Source organism: Ursus maritimus, unplaced genomic scaffold, assembly GCF_017311325.1.
Source record: "Ursus maritimus isolate PB19 unplaced genomic scaffold, ASM1731132v1 scaffold_13, whole genome shotgun sequence".
Classification (NCBI taxonomy): Eukaryota; Metazoa; Chordata; class Mammalia; order Carnivora; family Ursidae; genus Ursus; species Ursus maritimus.
The window spans coordinates 62,992,311-63,015,119 of NW_024423675.1; the positions used below are offsets into that span (position 1 = coordinate 62,992,311).

General features: G+C 43.7%; 1 protein-coding gene across 1 annotated transcript in view; it reads right to left on the reverse strand.

Annotated features, from left to right (window-relative positions):
* The window catches only part of PLG (plasminogen), a 38,796-nt gene extending 18,189 nt beyond the window's left edge, over positions 1-20,607 (reverse strand). Inside the window, exons 1-10 of the mRNA XM_008688486.2 lie at positions 20,559-20,607; positions 16,340-16,475; positions 15,005-15,111; positions 11,706-11,820; positions 9,802-9,941; positions 7,699-7,819; positions 5,954-6,072; positions 4,668-4,830; positions 3,759-3,904; positions 136-301 (exon numbers count right to left, since the gene is read on the reverse strand). Of these exons, the coding sequence (XP_008686708.2) occupies positions 136-301; positions 3,759-3,904; positions 4,668-4,830; positions 5,954-6,072; positions 7,699-7,819; positions 9,802-9,941; positions 11,706-11,820; positions 15,005-15,111; positions 16,340-16,475; positions 20,559-20,607 (1,262 nt within the window). The remainder of the gene's footprint in view (positions 1-135; positions 302-3,758; positions 3,905-4,667; positions 4,831-5,953; positions 6,073-7,698; positions 7,820-9,801; positions 9,942-11,705; positions 11,821-15,004; positions 15,112-16,339; positions 16,476-20,558) is intronic.
* Between the last annotated feature and the right edge of the window lie 2,202 nt (positions 20,608-22,809).

The following is a 22,809-nucleotide window of genomic DNA, read 5'->3' on the forward strand; positions in this document are numbered from 1 at the left end:
AGTGCCTAAGACATTTTACCTCACATTCTGGAGCCCAGAGAAATTTGGTTCTTAGAAGTTAGTTTAAAGCATGGACCTTCTCACAGAAATTTAAGTGGGCTAGTGTTCCTCTCGTGGTTAAAAGCAAAGACATACGCATTTGGGAAGCGTTCTGGCGTCTTCTCATGCCGGTGTGGTCTCATAGACGACCAAGGCTGACATTTCTTTCCTGTGATGGTAGTGGATGACGTGCCTCGGTAACTCTGCCCGTTGCCCTGGTAGCACTCCTGGACCACAGGAGTCTGTTCAGGTGGTATGGAAGCTGAAACCGAAGATAATCAACTAAATAATGACTAGAACAGAAATATGTGAAGCAACGGATGACACAAAGAGAACAGTACTGTCTGGGAATCAACTCTGCTTTCTTTTCCACACTGGCAAGCAAATGGACTTGCAAAGAAAACAATAGCTCAATCACACTGGAGAACTTTAGTGACCTAACTTTTCTTGTAAATATTTAATTTAAAACTCGGGAAAAAATACATGGATCAGAGTGCTTATAATTGGAAATTGCCCTCACGTGCAAGTTCCTGTTTATGGATGTCTACTGGGTGTTCATGAGAACAACCGGGTAGGGGCTCAGAGGCACATTCAGTGGTGCAGGCTGCATGCGGCAAATGGTTTCCAGTGGGGGCAGAAATGAGATCTTTGTGGGTTACCCCAGACCTTTTCTTTATACAAAGCCAAAGCCTTACACTGTTGGGTGATGGGGCAGGAAACAGTTCTGCATCCCAGAGGGCAGGCAAAATATCCTTTGTTTCTCAGAGAGGTGCAGAGGCAAAAATCTATTCCCCTAGAGGAGGGACCGGGAATTCTTTTGTGCCAGGATCCTTTGCTGACACAGAGCAGAAGTCTGCTACTCCTCTACTTAAGAACCACCACGGACACAAGTTAGAATTTAGTTCCATGGAAGGAAGGCTGAAGAACATTAAGAAAACATTACCTTCAAAGCCCAGGTGCATGGAGCCCATCTAAGACAGGGGAGGCAGAGAAGGCCTACCTCCATCAAAAGCTTAGCATTAAGAAACAAGAAACAGCAGTCTGTCATGAAAGTCTGGTTTAGAGCAAGACCCCTCTGTGGTGCAAGCACGCAGTGACTGCGAAAAATTGAGACTGAATTAGGAATCCTAAGAAAACTCTTGAGCACCCCCAAACAGTAGTCTAAGAAATGTGAGGGAGTGTGCAGGGTAGATGAGGAATGTGACACCTGCTTAAAGGAAAAGCAGCAACAATGACCTAAACGCGGTTCATTTGCTGACTCGATTGACTCAATTACCCACACAACATGCTTACAAAAGGAGGGTATCCAATTCAAAGGGGAAGTAATAGTTACTGCAATCGCTACTATTCCACCACACACCATGTCCCGCATTTGATGAAAAATCACAAGACATACCAAAAAAGAAAGAGAAACCAACAGAGCCAGACTCAGAGATGATTAGAGCAGCCTCTTAGAGACCGTGAGGTAGCTGTGATTAATCCATTGAAGCATTTTATACCAGAGGTGAATGATATAGATGGATAGGTGAAGAATTTCCAGAGATGGAAACTATAAAAAAAGGAAAAAAGGCAAATGCTAGAAATAAAAACCATGATATTAGAGATGAAGAATTCCTTTGATGGGCTGATCAGCGGACTAGACACAACTGAAAAGAGAATCAGTGAATTTGAAAATAGGTTAATAGAAATTACCTAAACTGACGCACAAAGAGAGAAAAAAAGCAGAACAAATATATATGACGTATGAGATAATATGAAAGGGTAATTGGAATGTAAAAAAAGGAAAACAGACAGAGAGCAGGGGAAAATATTTGCATGATAATGGCTGAGAATTTTATAAAAGTAATGGAAATCCACAATCCACAAATTCAAGAAGCTCAGAGAACCTCAAGCAAGATAAACACACACAAAGAATAAACAAACAATACATAAGGACACATCACAAACTGCTGAAAACCAAAAATGAGAGAAAGTCTTAAAGGCAGCCAGAGAAGAAAGAAGTATGAAATACATAGGAACAAAGATAGATTTCTGCTATTCAGAACAGAATACAATGGAGCAACATATTTAAACTGGTAAAATGAAACAATTTTCAGCCCAGAACTTTACACCCAACAAAATTATTTTTTTAAACCGAAGGCAAAATGCATTTTCAGACGTACAAATCTGAAACCGGCAGCAGATCTGTACTACAAAAAAATGCTAAAGGTTAAGGTTTTTTTATAGAAGGAATACGATACCAGATAGAAATTTGAATCTCCAAAAGGAAACGAAGAGCATCAGAAATGGTATGCATGGATAGAGAGGGAGAGAGAGAGAGAGAGAGGGACGGATAGATAGATAGATAGATAGATAGATAGATAGATAGATGATAGAGGGATGGATAGATAGATGATAGATAGATAGATAGATAGATAGATAGATGATAGATAGATAGATGATAGAGGGATGGATAGATAGATAGATAGATAGATAAGAGAGATTGATGATAGAGGGATAGATAGATAGATGACAGATAGATAGATAGATAGATAGATAGATAGATAGATAGATAGATAGATAAGAGAGATAGATGATAGAGGGATGGATAGATAGATAGATAGATAGATAAGAGAGATAGATGATAGAGGGATAGATAGATAGATAGATAGATAAGAGAGATAGATGATAGAGGGATGGATAGATAGATAGATAGATAGATAGATAGATAGATATTTTTAATTTACAATCACTTTGAAATGTGACTATTCAGGCAAAAATAGTATCAATGTATTGTGAGATTTATAACAGTAGAAATAAGCTCTTTGAAAACAGTAGCAAAACACTTTGGAAGGAGGAATACACTGTCTTAAGGTTCTTATACATCAAGTAAAGTAATATCATTTGAAGGTAGAATGTGGTAAGTTAAAGATGTATATTCTAAATATTAGAAAAAATACTAAAAACACCAAAAATGGTTTAACCAGTAAGCAAATAGTGGGGATAGAAGAGAATAAAAAAAATATCGAATGAACAAACAAAGGCAGAAAAAGATTTAAAAAGGAACAAAGTTCAAATAGGACAAGTCAAAACAACTTTTAAATCCAACCATATTAACAATTACATTGAATGCTAAACATTTCAAGTAAAAGGCTGAGCTCATACAAACACTAGTGAACATAGAATTGCAAGGGCTGTCTTCCTCTCAGTAAAAGGGGACCCGAGCAGGCAGTATGTCCAAAGACATTACGTGATGATAAAGGGGTGATTTCTTCAAGAAGCCATAACAATCCTAAATGTCTATATGCCTAACAGAGAGTTCCAGAATAGATAAAGCAAAGACCAAAAAGATACGGACGAATGCACAGCTAAAGTTGGAGATGTCACCGTTCATCTCTCAGTCATCAGTGGAACAGAGATTAAAACATAAAAAGAGTAAGGATTCAGAAGAGCTAAACAATACTAAGCCACTTGTCCTAACTGGCCTTCGTAGAACACTCTCCCCAATACCAGCAGGGCTACACTCATTGCAGGGGCACAGGGCACAGTCACCAAGATGACCACGTTCTGAACCTTGAAACAAGCCTCAACGATTTAGAAGAACTGAAATCACAGGGCGCGTCCTCGGACCAGAACGGAATTGAAGTATAAGCAAAGCTACTGTGTACCGTGATCCCACTGGAGTGGAAAAGCACGGAGCACACTGGGGCCCTCGGCCGGCTCTCGCTCCCCCTTCTTACCTGGGGTGTCCAGAGAGTCCACGGTTAATGGAGAGGACTCACAGGACGGAACGCGGCAGTGCTCCCACCTCACCTCGCTGTCCGTCGTGTAGCACCACGGCGCCGACTCTCCATCAGGGTTGCGACAGTAGTTTTCATCCAAATTTCTGAAAAAGAAGTGATCGCGATTCGGCTTTCCAAAAAGGCTAAATGGATAATGGTGCATGCATGCTTACTAACGGTAGTACTGGGGATATCTCCAGCTAATTCTCCAGATTTACACAAACCAAATGACAGGTGGAAACTGAAACACAGCAGGATGCCACGGGGTCCACAGAACTACGGCCCCGATACTGCTCGCTGGTAAATGCTGGGCGTGGATGCCTGGCCTGTGGATAGTCAAGCAAAATCGGTCCTTTGCTGCGTGCTAGGTGCTGCGCTCAATGCTGAGAACACAACGGGTCTACGGCCATACCACCCTGAACGCACCTGATCTCGTCTGAAAACACAACGGGCATTTTCCACACTGTTCCTGCCTCAAGAGGGCACACTTCAGAGCCTTGGGATCAGTGTTACAGGCGTAGAATTTAAGTGTTTTCAAGCCTCACTGTGCATTTAGTGAAGGGCTTCTCAGAACACATTGCTGGGACCCACCGCCGTTTCTGATTTCGTATATCTGGATAGGGCCCAAGAATTAACATTTCTAACAAATTCAGCTGATGCCAAGGCTGCTGGTCTCGGGAGCCCTACTTTGAGAACGAGTGTGAGAAGAAAATCAGTGCAAAATTTCACTTCCCTTGCCAATGACTTGGCCAGTTTTCATTCAAGAATATTTTAACGTAGGTTCCTCCAGAAACAAAATTAAGGCCAAGTCAGTGGGATTTCACATTCCGCTCAGCAGACAGGGATTGGGACCAGAGGCGGACTTACTTGCAAGGGAAGTTTTCCGGGGTCCTGTTGTGCTTGTGAGGGGTCTGCTCGCTCCAGCGCTGACAAGTATGTCCGGATGCAGTGACGGACACCTTCCCCCGGTAGTTCTCCCCTTTGCCCTTCAGACACTGATACGTGGGGCCAGAAGGGGGTGGTGGTGTTGCTTGAATGGGGGTAATACATCACAATGAATATTTTTACAGTAAAGAATGCACAGACAGCTGCTGTAGGGGAATGGTGCATCTGCTCATCGTCTCTTAGAATCTGGCACTTGAAGATTGTCTACCATTTTCAAAAGAAGTTAACTTGCTAGAATCTATGTTAATGAGATCATCTCATGAAGAACTCCTCCCAGGACAAGACCCTTGCAGCAGATGCTTCTTTCTGTATTTTCTCTGCTCAGTTCATCATACATGGTCAGGGCCACATGTATCAATGATGCAAGTTCCTTTGTGATGAATAAATGAGTAAACATAGCTGGGTGCCAGCCAGCATTCCACAAAGCCAAACCACAGAGAGTCCAGAGAAAGAAGGCGAAAATTATCTCCAAGGAAAAGCATACAGAAATCAAGAAATTCTTGAGAGGAAAAAAAAGATGATAAAAAGAGAAATGGATACCCATAAAGGAGAGTACCTGATAACCTTCAGAGTCCCAAAGGATCATTGTCAGACCGAAGAACAGGAAGCCACCATCAGGCTCTCCTGCATCTTTCTTAACTTTTGATGTCTGTCCTCGTCTAAATGTTTAGTCCTTTGCCACAAATTCTCACAGAAGGAAAATATAAAATTGTTCCTTCCGAGTCATTCCTTCCAAGTCTCCCCCTGAAGGCTATTCTCCTGCTGCTGTCTCACACGTTTGGCTCACTGAAAAACTGCACAGCCAGAGAAATCTTTGTTTAATAAAGTGTCAGTTATAAGGAACTCTGGTTGATACTAAAATCCATGTACCAGAAAGCATGGTGGGTCTGTTGCCCTTTCGTACTAGAGAGAAGTAGGATATCAGAGACACTTCCCCCAAACCTACATTCAGCTGTGCTCAGACGAGGTAGGAAAAACAACAACAGAAACAGAACCAGCAGGAGCTCTGATCAACCCACAGTAACCAACACATTGTTTTAGAAGAGCGATTACATCCCACCGGACTTGCAGGGCACTTTTAGGCACCGTACTCAAGCACGGATACGAAGTTTCTTTATATGTTTGTTCTGTTGTTGTTGTTTGTTCGTTTTTATTCCAAGGGCGGAACAGGCGAGGATCCCCGAGCACTGGCCACGCGCCCTACTTACTGCAGCGTGGGATGTCACAGAATTCCCAGCGTTTGTTGGGATCCATCGTGAAACACCACGGGCGGGGCTCCCCGTCAGGGTTGCGGCAGTAATTCATCTTCAAGTTCTTGTTTGGAAATCTGGACGGGCAAGAAGGATTTTAATAGCACTGAACATTCACATTTGTGGCCAAGAATCACTTCAAATGAGCAAATATTGAGCACCTGCTGTGTGCGAGGCACAGGCACCGAAGGAAATGACTGGATGCAGGCTGTCCTCAAAGAGACAACAATCTCATGAGAAAGATTAGCTCGCTATTCTAAGGGCTATTTACCTAACAGTTTACACGTGCAAAAATCACAGAACTTTATCATTTTGGCCCTCCTGGAAATTAATGGAAGCAAACTCCAGATATTCAGCTGCAAATGATAGCATTTTACAGCACAAAGTACTCACTGGCGAGGGACAGTCATCTACTACACAGTACGGTCAAGAAGTTGGCATCTTCCTAACTTAAAGGAATCGCCCTTCTTGTCTGCCAGGTTCTGGACCTGCTAGCCTTCAAGCTTAGAGAAACTGGGAGGGACATTTTTAAAAATTTTTTTAATTTAAATTCAATTAATGAACATATAGTGTATTATTAGTTTCAGAGGTAGAGTTCAGCAATTCATTAGTCTTATGTAATACCCAGTACTCATTACTTCTAAACTGGGAGGCACAATTATGCTCCTGTAAGCACCTGGCCAAATAGTGCAGCAGGGACCTCAGCAGTGACCCAGCAACTAAGCCTGGGACGCGCGCAGCAGGCCTGTGGCCCTCTCAGAGGCCACAGATACTCCATCGGGATGAAGAGCACAACCAGCGGTGGCTTGAGCAAGCCTCTTCTAGTTTCTGGAAAGTGAATTTACCCGGTCTGGGCCTTGAGGCCTTTACTCTACTTCTACTGTGAAGGGAAATGGCAAAGCCGTGTTTTAGGCTAGCTATATAGAACGGGGAGGTGCAGAAATTCAGCGGAGTGGTTTTCCGCAATGAAATCTGTGGCGTGGTCCCATTTCTTAGGAGTTTTATAAGCCCCATTATGGTTCTACAGCTGTCATAGAATGAGGAGACAGAAGAGGAAAAGCCGCAGAGAGGGAGGCATTTTCCAGTACAATTAATGTGCAGAAGACCTTACTCTAGGAATCATCCTTACTTTCTAGATCACGGATTCTGATTCCTCCTAAAAATTCATGATCCCCTTTGAAGTTCTGGTGGAAGTTAGGAATCCTCACCCCAGAAGAATGCACTGATATAAGTATACATAAAATGTTGGGGGATTCACAAAATCCCTAAAGCCCATCCGTAGATCATATATTAGGAAGCCTTGAATCTCATCAGGGTAAAGGAAAAGCAAAGTCATAAAGAGAAGAGGGAAATATTCGGAAAATACAGAAATGAGATGTATCTGTATTTCTTAAAATTTAATGTGCATACGAATCCGCCAGGAATCTGGTTATAATGCAAATTCCGATTCAGAGGCTCAGAGACTCCGCATCTCTGACAAACTGTCAGATGGCATCACTCCTCCATGGACCACATTTTGAGGAGCGAGAGCGTATACCCAACCCTAACCCTCACTTGCAGGCATGTGGAAAGTTACAAACTTTGAAATTCAAAACTTCAGATGCGTTTGCTTCCTGAGGAATATGAAAATATCCGAATAACATTACATGTCCCATAGAGCCACAGAGCTGTAAACATCTAATTTCTTTCCCAGTGAAACTTACTTGGAAGGAATATATCCGTGAGCATGTGGGGTTTGAGAGTTCCAGGCTTGGCACTCGAGTCCAGACTTGGTCTTGGAAACTTTGCCCTCATAAGTTTCCCCGCTGCAATGCATGCATTCATCTGCACAGAATGGAGAAGGAAGAGAGGAAGAAAGAAAAACTCATATGGATGAATCACAAAAGAGTAAACCTAGAAATGGCTCAAATACCACCTGCTACTTATTCATTTGTCCTTTTCAACAATCGCTTAGGAACAAAATTGGCCGTAAAACCCTTCTAATACATAATCTAACATGTCGTTCCCTCTTCAAGTGGTAAAATCAGTGTATTTTGGTCAATACCCTCTGAACTATTATAGTTATGACCACATCCAGAAATTCCATAATGTCCTGTCCTCAAACTGGGATGCGCTGGCCCTCAGTGGGTGGGAGAGGGAGGAAGAGGGGGGAGAAGGTGCACGTGGTCTCAGAAATCTGTAAGTTCTCTATTAGGATTTTTAAACATTGGTTGTCTTCATTTCAATAACGATCTTTTTAAAATGTCTATGAAATCATTCTGATCACGTGGACAACTGCTGAATCAGCTGGCACCGTCCCAGGATTTCAGTGCTTGAGTTTGGGTTTGTGCCCATGACCTCCCTAGGGACCAACAATCCCTTAAAGGGACAGTGCTTCTCTTTTTATATTACAGCAGCCCCCCTCCCCATCCACAGTTTGGCTTTCTGCGTTTCAGTTACGTGCAGTGAACCTCAGTCTGGAAGCAGATGACCTGACCTATCGTCAGAAGGGCACAGTCTACTGTCTACATCACAATGCCTACAACGACATTCCCCTCACTTCATCTCAACACGTAGGCATTTGATCGTCTCACATCGTCCCAAGAGGAAGAAGGGAGAACACAGTCCAGCAGGACGTGGAGGTGGGGAGACCACGTTCACATAAGTTCCATTATAGTGAGTCAGGATCGGTCTCCTTTAGCCTCAGTTATTGTTGTTCATCTCTTTCTGTGCCTAATTTGTAAATAAAACTTTGTTGTATGCACATACAGGGAAAAGAAACCGTAGTATCTAAAGGGTTCTGTACTGTCTGGAGCTTCAGGCATCCACGGGGGGTCTTGGAACGTGTCCCCTGCAGATAACAGGGCACTCCTCTACTGAGAAGCATGCCTAGTTTTTTGCTTTCTTACATTATTTAAAAACTGCAACGTTGGTTTGGTATTATTGGAATAACATGGGGCAGCAGAGTAATTAAAGATTTTAATTTTTTTATGTACTAATAAAGAAAACCGAGGCAGACTTGATACAAAACTGATGTTTTTGTGTGGATTAAGGACCAGATGACCTCACACCATCACACACCAATAAAGCATCCCTGCAGTGGAAACAAAGATGGGAGACCTGGGCCGTCGCAGGTGTTGCACAATTCCGCCCTCATCTAGTCCCCTTTCCACCAATAAATGTAGCAGAAAATAGGAAAAGAAGAAATTTTTTTTCGATAAGAGATCTTAAAATTTTTTCGCATTTACTGTCCACATACACTATTAAACTGGTTGGTCCATGAAGATAGTGGGTTGCTGGTTTAAAAACTGATTCGTTGCTTAGCTTTGATGAAACCACAAAGTCTACCACATTAAATTAGTATATTTATTTGGATTTTATTGATTTTGTGGGGTTTTTTTTAAGTTTTATTTATTTATTTGAGAGAGAAAGAGTGGGGACGGGGGGTAGAGGGAGACAAAGTCCCAAGCAGGTTCCCCACCCAGGTACCCTGATTTTGTGGTTTCATTTTAACTATTTAATTACAAGTCTTTTTTTTTTTTTTTGGCTTTATACCATGTAAGAGCTTTAAGCATAAGAAATCATATCTAGACTGTATATCCAGTTTGATTATTTGTACATATGGACATAACATTTTAATAAAATAATTAAGTTCAAAAAGGAGGGGAGTCTGAGCACATTTTTGGTCTTTTCCAAGAAGTACCTACCTTACTCGATTTTGTCATGCCACCAGCTGATTTTTAAGAATATCCCTGTAAGGGAATCACTTTACAGCAAATTACAGAGAAAGGGCAGATGGGAAAGCTCTTTCTAGAGGCGCTCCTGACCTTCACACTGCGGAATGCTGCAGTAGTCGAACCTCTGGTTTGGGTCTGTGGTGTAGCACCAGGGCCCTTTCTCGTCATTGTCCGGGTTCCTGCAGTAGTTCTCCTCCAGCCCCTCCAAGGGGTGCTTCTCGGGCGTGTAGCTGCGGAGGGCGGGAAAGAATCCCTCACTATCCAGCGGACCCTTGAACAGCACGGGGTGGAGCGGCGTGGCTCCACTTAGCGGGGGATTTTTTTCAATAAATACGGTACAGCGCTGTAAAGTCTTTTCTCTTCCCTGTGATTTCCTAGGAACACTGTCTTTTCTCAGGGTTACTTTATTCTGCGAATACAGCACGTAACATACGGAACATACAAAATCTGTGTTCACGGACCGGTTATGCTCTCAGGAAGGCTGCCAGTCAACGGTATGCTGCTAGTAGTTAAGTTTAGGGGGGAGTCAAAAATTACACTTGGATTTTCAACTGCACAGGGGGTCAGCGGCCCTAATCCCGTGTTGTTCAAGGGTCAAGTGTATTTTAAAAGTCAGTATGTTATTAGGAAGGCAGAATGAGAGGCTATTCCCATGAGGTTCATTCATTTCAGCTCTGTGTTGTCTGATTTTTGATGCTACTGGTAGGCTGTTTCCGCACGGTAGCTAATATTACCATTATTACTGTATCAACAGCGGAGTCTCAGAAGTAGAGCCAGGTGTGTTTATGCAGAGTCACTAGAAATACACAGGCCTCAAAAGCCTGCCAAATTCTTGATTCCTTCTGTACGTGGACAGAAAAACACCTGATTTTGTCAGTTGCCCTCCTCCCTGTAAAAATAGTCGCCGTTAATGCCACTCTGTCTCTGTGAACTCTGCGCTAGGCAATACTGAAATCTTTCTAGATCATTCTCTCATTTAGCCTTAGTAAAACCCCTCTCCGGAAGGTCTTACTATCCCTATTTTCCAGATGAGGAAATTGAGGCCCAATGCCAAACAGAATATATCTTGCCTCAGCGCGAACACCTGTAAGTAGCATCTCAAGTTAAAACCCGTCTGTCTGATTCCGTACGTGTGGGGGTGGGTAGAGTTAAGCTCATTTCCAGTTCTAGAAATGAGTTGCTGGGTAGGGATAAAAATTAGATCAAAAGCCCGAGACTTAGAATCTAAACAGCGGATTTTGTTTCTGTGCTTTGATGCACCTGTTTTTGGTCAAGTGCCCCTCTCGGGACCTCAGTGTCCTCCTCCACAGGGGGTCGAGATGGCCTAGACTCTCTCTAAAGCCCCTGGCACTCCATGATTTGGCCATTTGGTTTAATCGTTTTTCCTCTATACGCCATATGTCTTGGGAATATTCTATCTGCCCATCTCACAGAGATATAATAAAGGCAACTGGTTGGGGGAGGGGGTGGCAGACACTAACTTCCTACTCGATAAGCATTGTCACTGAGGACGGATGAGAACTGTTACCGACAATGCCGCCTACTGCCATCTGGGGAAAGCAGGAAAAGAATGACACTACAATAACTAATAGGAAGTTACGCGATCGTCTGTTTTTTGTTTCTATTCTATTTGCTCCTTCGCTCTGCAGTGTTGAGGCGAGCAAGTGGGGAGGGTTCTGACTCGGTATGTTTGATTTAGGCTCATTCAGCCCTAAACATGATCATCGTTGCTCTTTTCTCAGACTCCCCCTGGAATTCGTGGTTTTATTGTTCTTTTTCACGAAGCATCCTTCCACACCCTCGGTCTGCCACAACAATATACACAAGAGCAAACGGAAAGCAACCATTTTCTGCTTTTGTGCTACAAATGACTGAGCCGTTCCACCTCGACATCAGTAACGCTCTCTCCGTACCTGCTTATTCACGTCGTCTGCTTTGAGGGGTAACGGGAGCGTTCTAAGGACCACAGGTGAACACAGACATGCAAGTCTTACTTAGGTATGTGTGGAGAACTGTCACTCCATTTTTGACAGGCAACGCCATTCTTCGTTTTGGACATTGTCCCCCTGTAGGTCTTCCCATTTCCGGTCTTGCACTCTGAAAGATAGACTGAAGGGGGATCCACACCGTGGGCAAGCCCTCCGCGAGAAGCACCGCGAAGTTTTGCCCTGCTCAGTCGTGTTGAAAGGACTCGCATAGGAGACACCATTTTCCCAGTCCCCAAAAAGACAGTCTTTTGCATCTCCCGTCTGTGTAAGAGCTGCAGCTCACTGAGCCGTTGGTGCTCTGATTTATTTATTCAAAGCTACGGCCCCTCTGTGTACCAGGTACCGTGCTGGGTGCTGGAGACACGTGGAGGCTAGAGCAGAGGCCCTACCCTCATAAAGCTTACGTTCTAGTGGACCCAAAGGGGTTGGTTACGGAAAGTAATCATGGTCACACATTATCAAATGAGGTAACCTCATGGGGACACACATAACAGAAAACAAACAGCGTGAGGACAGGGTGAAGGGGAACCGGGACAGGGGCTTTTCAGGCAGGGGGAGAAGCAGGCTTTGCAGAGGTGGAAAGAGATCCACGCCACTTCTATTTCTTGAGGATCCCGGAATTTTAAATATGAAAAACTGCCAAACGGAGTTGTACACTGTAAATGCAGACAGTAGACACCCTCAGCTAGCCTCCACTCAGCCAACTGACTGGTTAGCCAAGAGGCTCCAAGCTGTTTTTAAAACACATGGTCAGATGCTCGCCTGCGTCCCACATGTGGTGAGGTGCACACCTGGGGCTGGTGGGTCACTTTCCAGTGTGCCCCTCCCCGACTTCTGTCCCCACCAGGCAGAGTTTATGCTTCCAAGAGTCAACTGTTTTCATCGTCAAAACTTTTTATACAGCTATGTTTGATTAAAGATGATCTAAACTGAGAAATGAATGTGAAAAAGAATTCTTTAAAAAACCAAGATGAATGCTTTTAAGGACCTGCAAGACTTGAATAGTTTTTAAACAGGCCATCAAGCCCATGGCGGGTAATCCACTCATACAGTTGGCTATAGAATTTTGGGTGGGAAATCCTAAAAATACAGATATTTTACAGTCAGACTGATTAACAGATGTCTCTAGACCTTGCTCCACTTCAAAGAGAAGGAAACCAATTATCCTACACAATGCACTGACAGCATCGTTTCTGCAGGGAATGTACCAGACAACTGCTCCGTACTCAGAGAAGCCTCCCTTCTACACTGAAAGGTGCCCATGTAAGTTGCATTTTCTATGAAAATATAAAATATTTAAGGTATATTTGTGTCATCGTTCATGATTTCCCACCTTAGCCAACTTTTTAAATTAATCGATCAATTATCTGGGGAAAGTTCTTCTAACACAATGAGAGCCAACAAATGTTTTTAACCCAAGACCATGTATAAGGACTGCAAATATATCTTCACCAAGAGCGATTATTACAGTAGACATATTACACTGATCAGAAGTGTAAATCCAAGGTACTTTGGAGGACCAGGGGTCAGGGGAGGCTTTTCAAAGAAGGTGACGCTTGAGTTGAGATGTGGAAGGTGAGAACAGGAGAGGCCTTGGCAGTGGGGTGTGTGGCTGGTATGTGGACGGAACAGACACGAGCCCAGTGTAGAAAAGACTCGGGAACCGAGCAAACGCGTTGGGCTTAAATAACACAGGCCCCAGTAGCATTCGGTTAAGTATCTGGATTTTACTCAAAGGGCACGAGGAGTTTCAAGCAGAGGAGTTACGGCCCATCCCCTGCTGTGCCTGGCCAGTGACGGTGACCACTTAGACCCTGGTGGTGGCAATGGCCATGCCGGCCGGGGTCAGATGTAGATGGGATCTGACACTGAGTGTTCCCAGAAAAACCCGGGCAGGTAATTCAGCAGCAGGTCGATGGGCTACGGTAAAGACACAAGCCCCACAGAATGACTGACTTTTGACTTTTTACCTCTCTTTTGTTTGTATGTACCCGCCAGAGTTTATATAACCTTTTGCTCCTTTCCATCCCCTTGAAAACAAGCAACAATTCGACCATTCAAACTAAGCCTAGTGGTCACCCCCTCTTCTTTCTGGTTAACAATTTACAAATGATTTATTCAAATGTTAGCATTTTGCAGGGAAAATCACACCAGGCCCCCTCCCCTTTCTTTTTTAATCTAGTAGGTAGCCCTATATAACTCATCCTTCGCTATTTGTAAAAACGAATAACTTCAACAGATAGACTTTAAATTTGCTCTGCACTTTAACCTCAAGAATAAGGGATAAACAGTGATAAGAAAAAGAGTCTGGCAGGCACACAGCTAATTCAACCTCAGAAGACGAACCGATGCATAGAAATCATCCTAACCTAAAGAAATACTTCAAAAAAACATACTGAGAGTTTCGTGTTGAGACTAGAGAGAATGCTGCAGCTCATTGTCAAGAACAGGTGAAAGAGGACGCTTCTTTAACACCTGTGATACAGCATATTCGGAGAACTACACTGTTATTATAAATCGTCTCACTCCCGGCCAGTAACAGAGGACGGGGTCGTTTGTAAAGGGTCATACATTCATCTAACTCTTCAGACATGCTTAATGGAATTTTGCATCTCGAAAAAGTCATGCAATTTCCGTAGGAATCTAGGCCATCTGTTATCCTAAACAATGGGACTACTGACCCAGAATTTTCAAGGAAGCTATGAAAAAGGAACCGCAGCTCTTGCACATTTTCAAAAGACCACATTTCCGAGTCTGAGGGAAATTGGGAGACCATGACCGAAAAACATTGGAAATGTTAAAAAACGAAAGTAAGGATTTTGTCTGTATCCAAATGTTACTGAGGATTTAAGACACCTCAGTTTTTCTATTTCTGCAGGATTCAGACCAGAAGCTAGGGCCCAGGGACCATGGTCCCTGCAGCACAAAAAGCCAAGATCATAAGGAACGTTTAGATTCCCCTCTCTTTAAAGATAAAATAAAATATTGATTTTCTTATTTTCCGGCTCCTAGAGGTAGACGTGATTTTGTCAGTCCAATTCCCTCCTTTTTAAATCAAGAAAAATAAAATCTAAAAGCTGAAGTCATATACTCAACTTGACAAATGGGATTAGTGACCAAATCTTATCCTGAGTCTGAATTTTCGCTGCATGATAGTGCCTCCATTCTCTGGTCTGATAAACTACAGAGATAAAAAAAAGGAGGTGGGGCGGGGGGGAGAAAGGGGAACGGAAGCGGGGGAAGGGTAGGGAGGAAAAGAAGAAGGAGGGGACCGGGAGAAGGAGGAAGAAGAAGATTATACGCACTTCTCTTTTGGAATAAAATCACATCTCTCATCCTGAAGACTACAGAAGACTTGCTGTTTTCAGCCATGATCACACATTGTTGCTCTTTACTGTGATATTCGAATGACCTGCGGACAAAAATCAGGAAACCCAAAAAAATGTTTTCCCCTACTTAAGGAAAGTAAACTTTTGTTAATAATTAAAAGACTCAAAAGATAATGGTATCTCTTGAGGGGTCAAGGAGCTCGGAATGGTTATTTCCCATTAAATTTGGCCCAGTACCAAGGAAGTGCTGGAAAAGGACACCTGACAGGTAGTTCTCTTGTTTCCTTCCACCTTTACCTTCTCCTCCTCCAAATGTTGTGTTTCAACTACTTTGCTCTTTCTTCACCTATGTGCTAGAATATTTGGTTTTGTGTTGGAAAGAAGCAACTCTGATTGCTTTGAACCCCTTCCCGAGATGGCCTATGTGACTTCTGGACTCGTAGAATTTCCCCTTCCTATAAAGTCCCCTTGACTCCAGCCTCTACATGCCATCCCCCACGCCTTCACCTCACCCCGCCTTGCCCATCCCCGTGGTCCTGCCCTGGACATTCAGTCTGGCATTCAAAGCCATCCACGATTGTCCTTCCAGCCCCATTTTCTCCATGAGCCTTTCTGGCCAGTGTGGTCCATTCAGTCCTAGGCCCAGAACGCCTCTTGCCTTGGCAGTACCTGTCACTCACCCTTCAAAGTCCTGCTCAGTGCCTCCTCCCCAGGACTCTCCAGCCCTCTCAACCCTTAGGAATTGTTCCTTCCTCTGAATCTTTATAGGGCATACATTGATTACGTCACTTATCAACACCTCGCATCGCATGTTTTTTAATTTTTACATTTTATCCAGCTTCTGAGACTACACCATAAATACAAAAAGGCAAGCACTGGATCTCTTGCAACTATACAAAGATCTGTCATCCACGGACAGAGATCATATATATCATGTATGTTGGGTCATTGTATCTCTGCTTCTTTATTCCTTACGGTCTAGGACCCTTGATCACAGGATCCTCATTAAATATTTACTGATGATGATGTCAAAAACTAGAGTTCAGAACAGTAGCTGGTGATGTCATGTGTAAAAATAACATCCTTCGGGGGCATTTTTCTGAAGGGGACACAAATAAACTCTAACAAGGAACTATTCATGTGGCATCTGGTCCAGGGAGCACAGATTCCAAACTCCAATCCCATGAAATGCCTCTTGCCTCTTAAATCCTGTTTTTGTTAGTAAACCCTGGAGCAAACTTCTCGTTATCAAAATAAGAGTGTCTCAAAGGGCACCGTTTGCACCAGTGAGCCACCGCCAAGAGAGCGTACCTGCAGATGAATTCCGTTTCCTCCTCACACTTGGCCGCGCATTCTTCTATGCTTCCCACCCACAGCTGCTTCTTAGTGAGGCTGAGCACCGAAGCCCCCTGCGTGTTCACATAGTCAGCCAGGGGGTCTCCGCGGCCTGCCAACGCAAGAGGGAAGTGGGCTAACTGGTTACGATTCATTAACACCACTGTGCACTTATCAGGCCTTTGTAATCCTCTATTTGCTGTGCACTGACCACAGGAAACTTGCTGCATTTTGGAAAGCAGAACAGGTGTCATGAGTAAAATGCTGAGTCAAGGAAACGATTCCACTATTAGGTTGTGTTACATTAAAAGAGCAAGTGGATTGATAGATTAATAGACTAGGAGTCTTTAACAACTTCTGTTACATTAATGGCCATGAAACCTTACATAGACTAAACTGGATTTATCTGCCGTGATAGAACAGTAAGAGGCCACCAGTGGCCGCTGTGTTCGCAATTACTGATGTCGATTTGTCCATCCATGGCTATAAACCCAACTTGGAGGCCATTGCTTGATTGCCCACAGTATAAGCTCTGGTTGTGACTGTTACTTAAACTGATGACATTTTCTGAATGGTTCCTCCTTGAGATATAAAAATGTTGTTGAGCTGACGATTTTAGCAAACAAGACCTGAACGAAATCTCAACGACTATGTAAGATCATTTTTATACTGGGCTTCATACGGTGACAGCTCACTATAAATTAAAGAGAAATCATTTTCTTCCACAGTGTCTCTGGCATTTCTGAGGAAATGATAAAAAAGCAGAGCCTGGGATAAATACTGGCCTTGATTTTTCTAGGAGCTAAAAATCTGAGTCAAAGAATCTGTCCAAGGGTTTCTCTGCCCCTTGACAGGGCAGAGTGTTCCTAAAGGAACTACAAGGAGTGCTCTCTGTTCCGAGGCTCCAGGCAGCACCTGAGCTGGCTTTGAGGGCTCTACTCTAGGCCTGGAGGTGGCAGCCTCCCTGCTTTTGGTGTGGAACCCTGCCGATTTTCCCAGGGTCAGAGGCCAGAAGAGGTTAATGAAATGAAGACAGCTAAGTTGCCTAAAGATTGCCTAAATGGGATGAGACAACATGGCAGCCGTGACCATCTCCAGGGGAGTGGTGGGGACCAAAGCCAGGCTAAGCGGATTGAAGAGTGACCAGGAGAAGCCGTGGAGCCACATGAGAAGACGAGTCTTCAGGAGCCTAACTGTGAAAGCAAGCTCTTCCCAGAGGGCCTGTGCGGTCACAGAATTTTTTTTAAAGATGAGACATTCTGGAGCATGTTTAGATCCTGATGAAAATTATTCAGGAGGAAGGATCGTTCGGGCTCAGAGCCTCATTCCCAGAAAGGCCCGCCCTGCCTGCCTGGGAACACATGGGGCACAGGGCCGATGCACTCTAGCAGACGGAGAAGAGGCATCTTCTTGAGGCCATGCTCCCTTCCCTCTGCTACCTGTCCTCGCCCAATTTAAGATACTCCAAACTGGAAGTTGGCTCTTGAACAGGAAGTTAGCTGATGTAGTTAAGTTTAAGGTACCAGAAATCACTAGAAAAAGGTTTCAAAGGATTATGGAGATGTAGAGGTTTTAGACCCATGTCCATGCCTTCATCCCATATTTCCCCTGATTTGAACTCTCATTTCCAAGAAGAGGTGTGCTTGGGTAAATTCTATAGATCCGGATGTGATTTAAAAAACAAACACGGGGGACACCTGGGTGGCTCAGTCGGTGAAGCGTCTGCCTTCAGTTCAGTCATGATCCCGGGGTCCTGAATGGAGCCCTGCATTGGGCTCCCTGCTCAGTGGGGAGTCTGCTTCTCCCTCTCCCTCTGCCCCTTCCCTGCTGTGCACTCTCTCTCTCTCTCTGTCTAATGAATAAGTACATAAATACATAAATAATAAAACAAACAAACAAATAAATAAAATCTTCAAAAAAACAATCACAGCAAACAGTAATCTTCAAAGTGTATCCTGTAAAGACTTAAATTAGACTTTCTGAAGAGTTCTTAGAAATTGAGCAGGCCGGGGTATAAATGATACCAAGACAAGAAAATTTCCATTTATATCACCCTTTAATTAAGTTACCTTTGATTATGTTATCTTATTTCATAGCAAAAAACTGCTGAGACCACCTTAGGAGCTGATATCCCAAAGAAATATCCCAAAAGAGAATACATTTTTTTCTTTTGCTCTTGAAAAGTTCCCCCACATTATTTCCTTTTCTTCACCTTGAGGGCTCTAAGGCAGTGGGCTGTCGGATGGTGTACTGGTTGACCGAGAAATATTAAACTCATCTTTTTAGTATGAAAATTATTTTTAGGGCGCCTGGGTGGCTCAGTGGGTTAAGCCTCCGCCTTCGGCTCAGGTCATGATCCCGGGGTCCTGGGATGGAGCCCCATACCAGGCTCCCTGCCCAGCGGGGAGTCTGCGGCTTCCTCTACCCCTCCCCCCTGCTCGTGCGTGTGCGCACGCGCTCTCTCTCTCTCTCATGCTCCCTCTCTCTTTCTCAAATAAATAAATAAATAAAATCTTAAAAAAAAGAAAAATATTTTATATTTAAGGCCAAATGTAGATTATGCTCCTACGAAAGCATATGTATTACATTAATAATGTGGGTTATTTTTTTTTATCACTGTGGTGTATATATTTACACCCCTGCTCATGTGTTTGAAGAAAAAAGACTTAGCAGTTTATGAAACTACGGAGAACAGCTGTAAAAGGATATTTTTTCCTCTCCCCAGTCACATTCGTGCCTTGGAAAGAGGAAACACATCCACAGAAACAGAGTAAATGCCTTTCTTTCAAAAAGAGCGTATGAAAGTCTCCCCCCAAGGTTGGTGAAAACCTATGTTAACCCTGTTGTGGAAGTTTGCTCTCCCACCCTGGTGCGAGCCCCGGATCCGCTGACGGCGCTCCGGGTCCCCTTGTGGGTCCCCTGACTTAGAATATGCATACCTGTGCCCCCACACCACCACTTCCCACAGAAATCTCTGTGCCATCGTCCACTCTGTATTGTCTGGTATTTCTTTAAACGGCTCCACTGACTTCAAATATATTTAACTCTCATTTAAAGTACAGCTGACAAAATTTTATCTGGCAATTTACAAACTGAATTTCAAGTATCCACACATTGTCTATGGGAAGAACCGCCAGCATAATGTAAGATCCATTTAGATGAAATGTCCAAAAGAGACAAATCAGAGACAGAAAGTTGATTGGCAACTGCCAGGAGCCCGGTGTGTATGCAGGTGGGGGGAAGGGGGGTGGGGGTGACAGCTAAGGGGTGTGGAGTTTCTTCCCGGGGTAATGGAAATGTTCAAAAAATGTAAAAAACAACAACAACTAGAAGGACATGCTTAGAATATTTTAAAGGAAGTTTAAACCAAGCCGAAAAGCGAGAAGAGCACCAGATTCCTTCTAGAAAAGCCTTGGTTTATATTCTGGTTTCTTCACTTCCTGGATTTAGGAGTTTGGTCAAAAGAGAAATGACCTACTTTTCCTAAGTATGGATTTCCTCCTCTGTAAAATGGGAAGGAATATACTACTGCATCAGCTAAATAAGCGAGTATTACCTAAGGAAACACACACACACACACAGACACATATGTATAAAATGTGCCGGCCTCCCTCCAGCACTTCGTGAATGCTTATGAAACTCCTACATGCATACATCATTTGGCAAATCAGCGTGTGTGGTTTCTTCAGGCATAAGGAGCAAACCTAGACATATGGAGGGCTCACGTCAAGCCTCAGTGGGCAGGGAACCAGCGGCCTCCACCACTGACTGGTCAGAGAACACAAAGAAAGATTCCACGGCTTATATTTGAAAGGGAAGAGAATGCAACACAGTAACAGAAATGGTTTCCAGTAATGGAACTGAGAGCCAGGCAAGGGCGCCAACAACTGTTTGGGTTGCTGGCTACCCTGGCTATTGTTTCAACTACCACAACCACCCCGCAAGCAATCTTGTCGATTTAAAAAGTCATTCATCATTTCCGCTGCCCCCCTGGTCTTCAGCGTGCTCGGGGAAATGAAGCTTAGTTCTTAAAGAATGTGTTGTTCATCTTACAGGTAGAGTTTTGATCTCGGACTCTCATGCAGCAAGAGCTAAATTAAACAAGCTGCACGGAAAGCCATCCTGTGATCTATGTTTAGGACATTGCGAGGAAAACATTTTAATTAAAATTTAAAAAAGAAATCCTCCGTCTTACCTGATTTCAGAAATAAAAGAAGTAGAAGGACCACCTCCTTATGTTCCATTTCGGGACTGGCCAGCAGTGCCCAGAAAACTGGGTGTCCCAATCCCGAGATGTTATTGACTCACCTGAGAGGAAACACATCCACAAATAAGGTCAGCACATGGAGTTAATTATTCTCCGAGACGCCCATTGCCACCGTGCTCTGAAGGGTTCAAACATTACCCCGGCTGGCAGCCTGCGGATCTTACAAAATCCACATCTGTAATAGATGCTGGGAAGTGGTGAAAGCGGCCCGCCCCTCGCTGCCCCAGGCTGCCTTCTGATCTCCCGATTCCTCTGCCCCCAGCCCCCAGCCCACCATCTTTCCTCCTTGGTTTTGTTTCCTTCCTCCTCTCCTTCCCCGGCTTTAGGTACAAAGAAAAAAGAAAGAAAGAAAGAAAAATCACACGAATAACCAACCTTTGCTGAGAACTCGCCTGCCAGACGCTGGGCTGAGAGATGCGTATACACAGTTTCATCCAATATTAATATTCCCACTTTAATGACGGGACTCAGGCTAAGAAAGTTTAACTTTCTCCAGGTTACTCAGCCACCAGTGGTTGAGACCCTGTAGGCCTTAGAGTATAAACATAAGCTAGGGGCTGGTCATTCACAACCCCACATCCTACCAAACAACGCAGAAATTACTAGAAAATTAAAATACTTTTATTATTATCAAAATGCCTTCCTGTCCAGTGGACTCACATGTTTTCCATGATCATAAATTATGTTGTAAAAATATTGGTCTTTTCCCCAGATAAATTCACAGTGCTGTACATTCTCATCCTCCGAAAATAAAGCAAGAGGGGTAAAATTAAGTTTGAAGAGTCTGTCTCGATTTAAATGGTCGATTCTGTACTTTTCCTCTGACTTAAGGCCACAATCAGCAGGTAGTACGTGCTTTAAAACCCCTACTTCAGTGTTCAAAAATATCTAGGAGTGGTTCAGTGGATTCTGTTTGACTTGTGAAATAAGAACAAGAACTACTCTCTTTCTATAAATCAGCCAGCAAAGTGTAGAGGCCGGCACCAAGCCTCCTGCAGAATTTCCCGGGATTGGAGTACTGTGCAGAATGCACGAGAACAAAACGGGTTGGAGAAGAGGCAGGTGGACTTGTGAGCAGCAGAGATGCGTAAATCACATTTCCTGGTTTTCTGCTTTATCCTAGCTTTCTGCTCTCCTTAAACTCTTCGGCCTCCCTCACCCGTCCCTGTCCTCCTGTGGCCTGGCTTACTGAAGAGGATACAATGTGGAAGCAAGTTGAGGGGTCAGAACTGGGAAGACTCTTTTTTTAAAGTATTCAAAACGTCTTTTAGGGGGATTATGTGGATGCATTTGAGAAAGTTCTTTGGGGAAAAAAAAACCCAGACTTTACTAATACACAATGTTTCCAGTATGTGTTTATTTCCATTTAAAATATTTTAGTATTGGGGCACCTGGGTGGCTCCTTTGGTTAAGCATTTGACTCTAGATCTCAGCCCAGGTCTTGATCTCAGGGGCATGGAGACTACTTAGGAAAAAAAAAAAAAAAAGGTAAAATATTTTAGTCCTGCGTCACAAATGAGGCATCTCAGGAACAATGTGATCAGAAATTCTATATCCACGTAATGTTCCTTTTCCTGTTTTATTTTTTTTATTTGGGTGGTGGTGGTATGCTTTTTGCCCCCCTTTTCCTCCTGGAAGCTTTTCTTTCTTTCTTTCTTTCTTTCTTTCTTTCTTTCTTTCTTTCTTTCTTTCTTCTTTCGTTCTTTCTTTCTTTCTTTCTTTCTTTTTTAAGATTTTATTTACTCGACAGAGAGAGAAACAGCCAGCAAGAGAGGGAACACAGGCAGGGGGAGTGGGAGAGGAAGAAGCAGGCTCCCAGTGGAGCAGGGAGCCCAATGTGGGGCTTGATCCTGGGACCCTGGGATCATGCCCTGGGCTGAAGGCAGACGCTTAACAACTGAGCCACCCAGGGCCCCTCTCTTGGAAGCTTTTAGAACAATTTGATTCCACGAATGTTATCTAATAAATCAGGTTGCCCTCCTATGGTCCTCCGACTATACGTTCTTCACAACTACATGATACATCAGCACCGCGAGAGCAGAGACGAGCTGCAGAGTTTGGCCGTTGTGCCATCAGATACTGTACTGTGTAAAGGGGAGCGTGAAGAGGAACGTAGCACGCAGGTGTCTGCTGGCGTGGCGGCATAGAGACTTCCATTATGGCACGGCCCTCCATGATT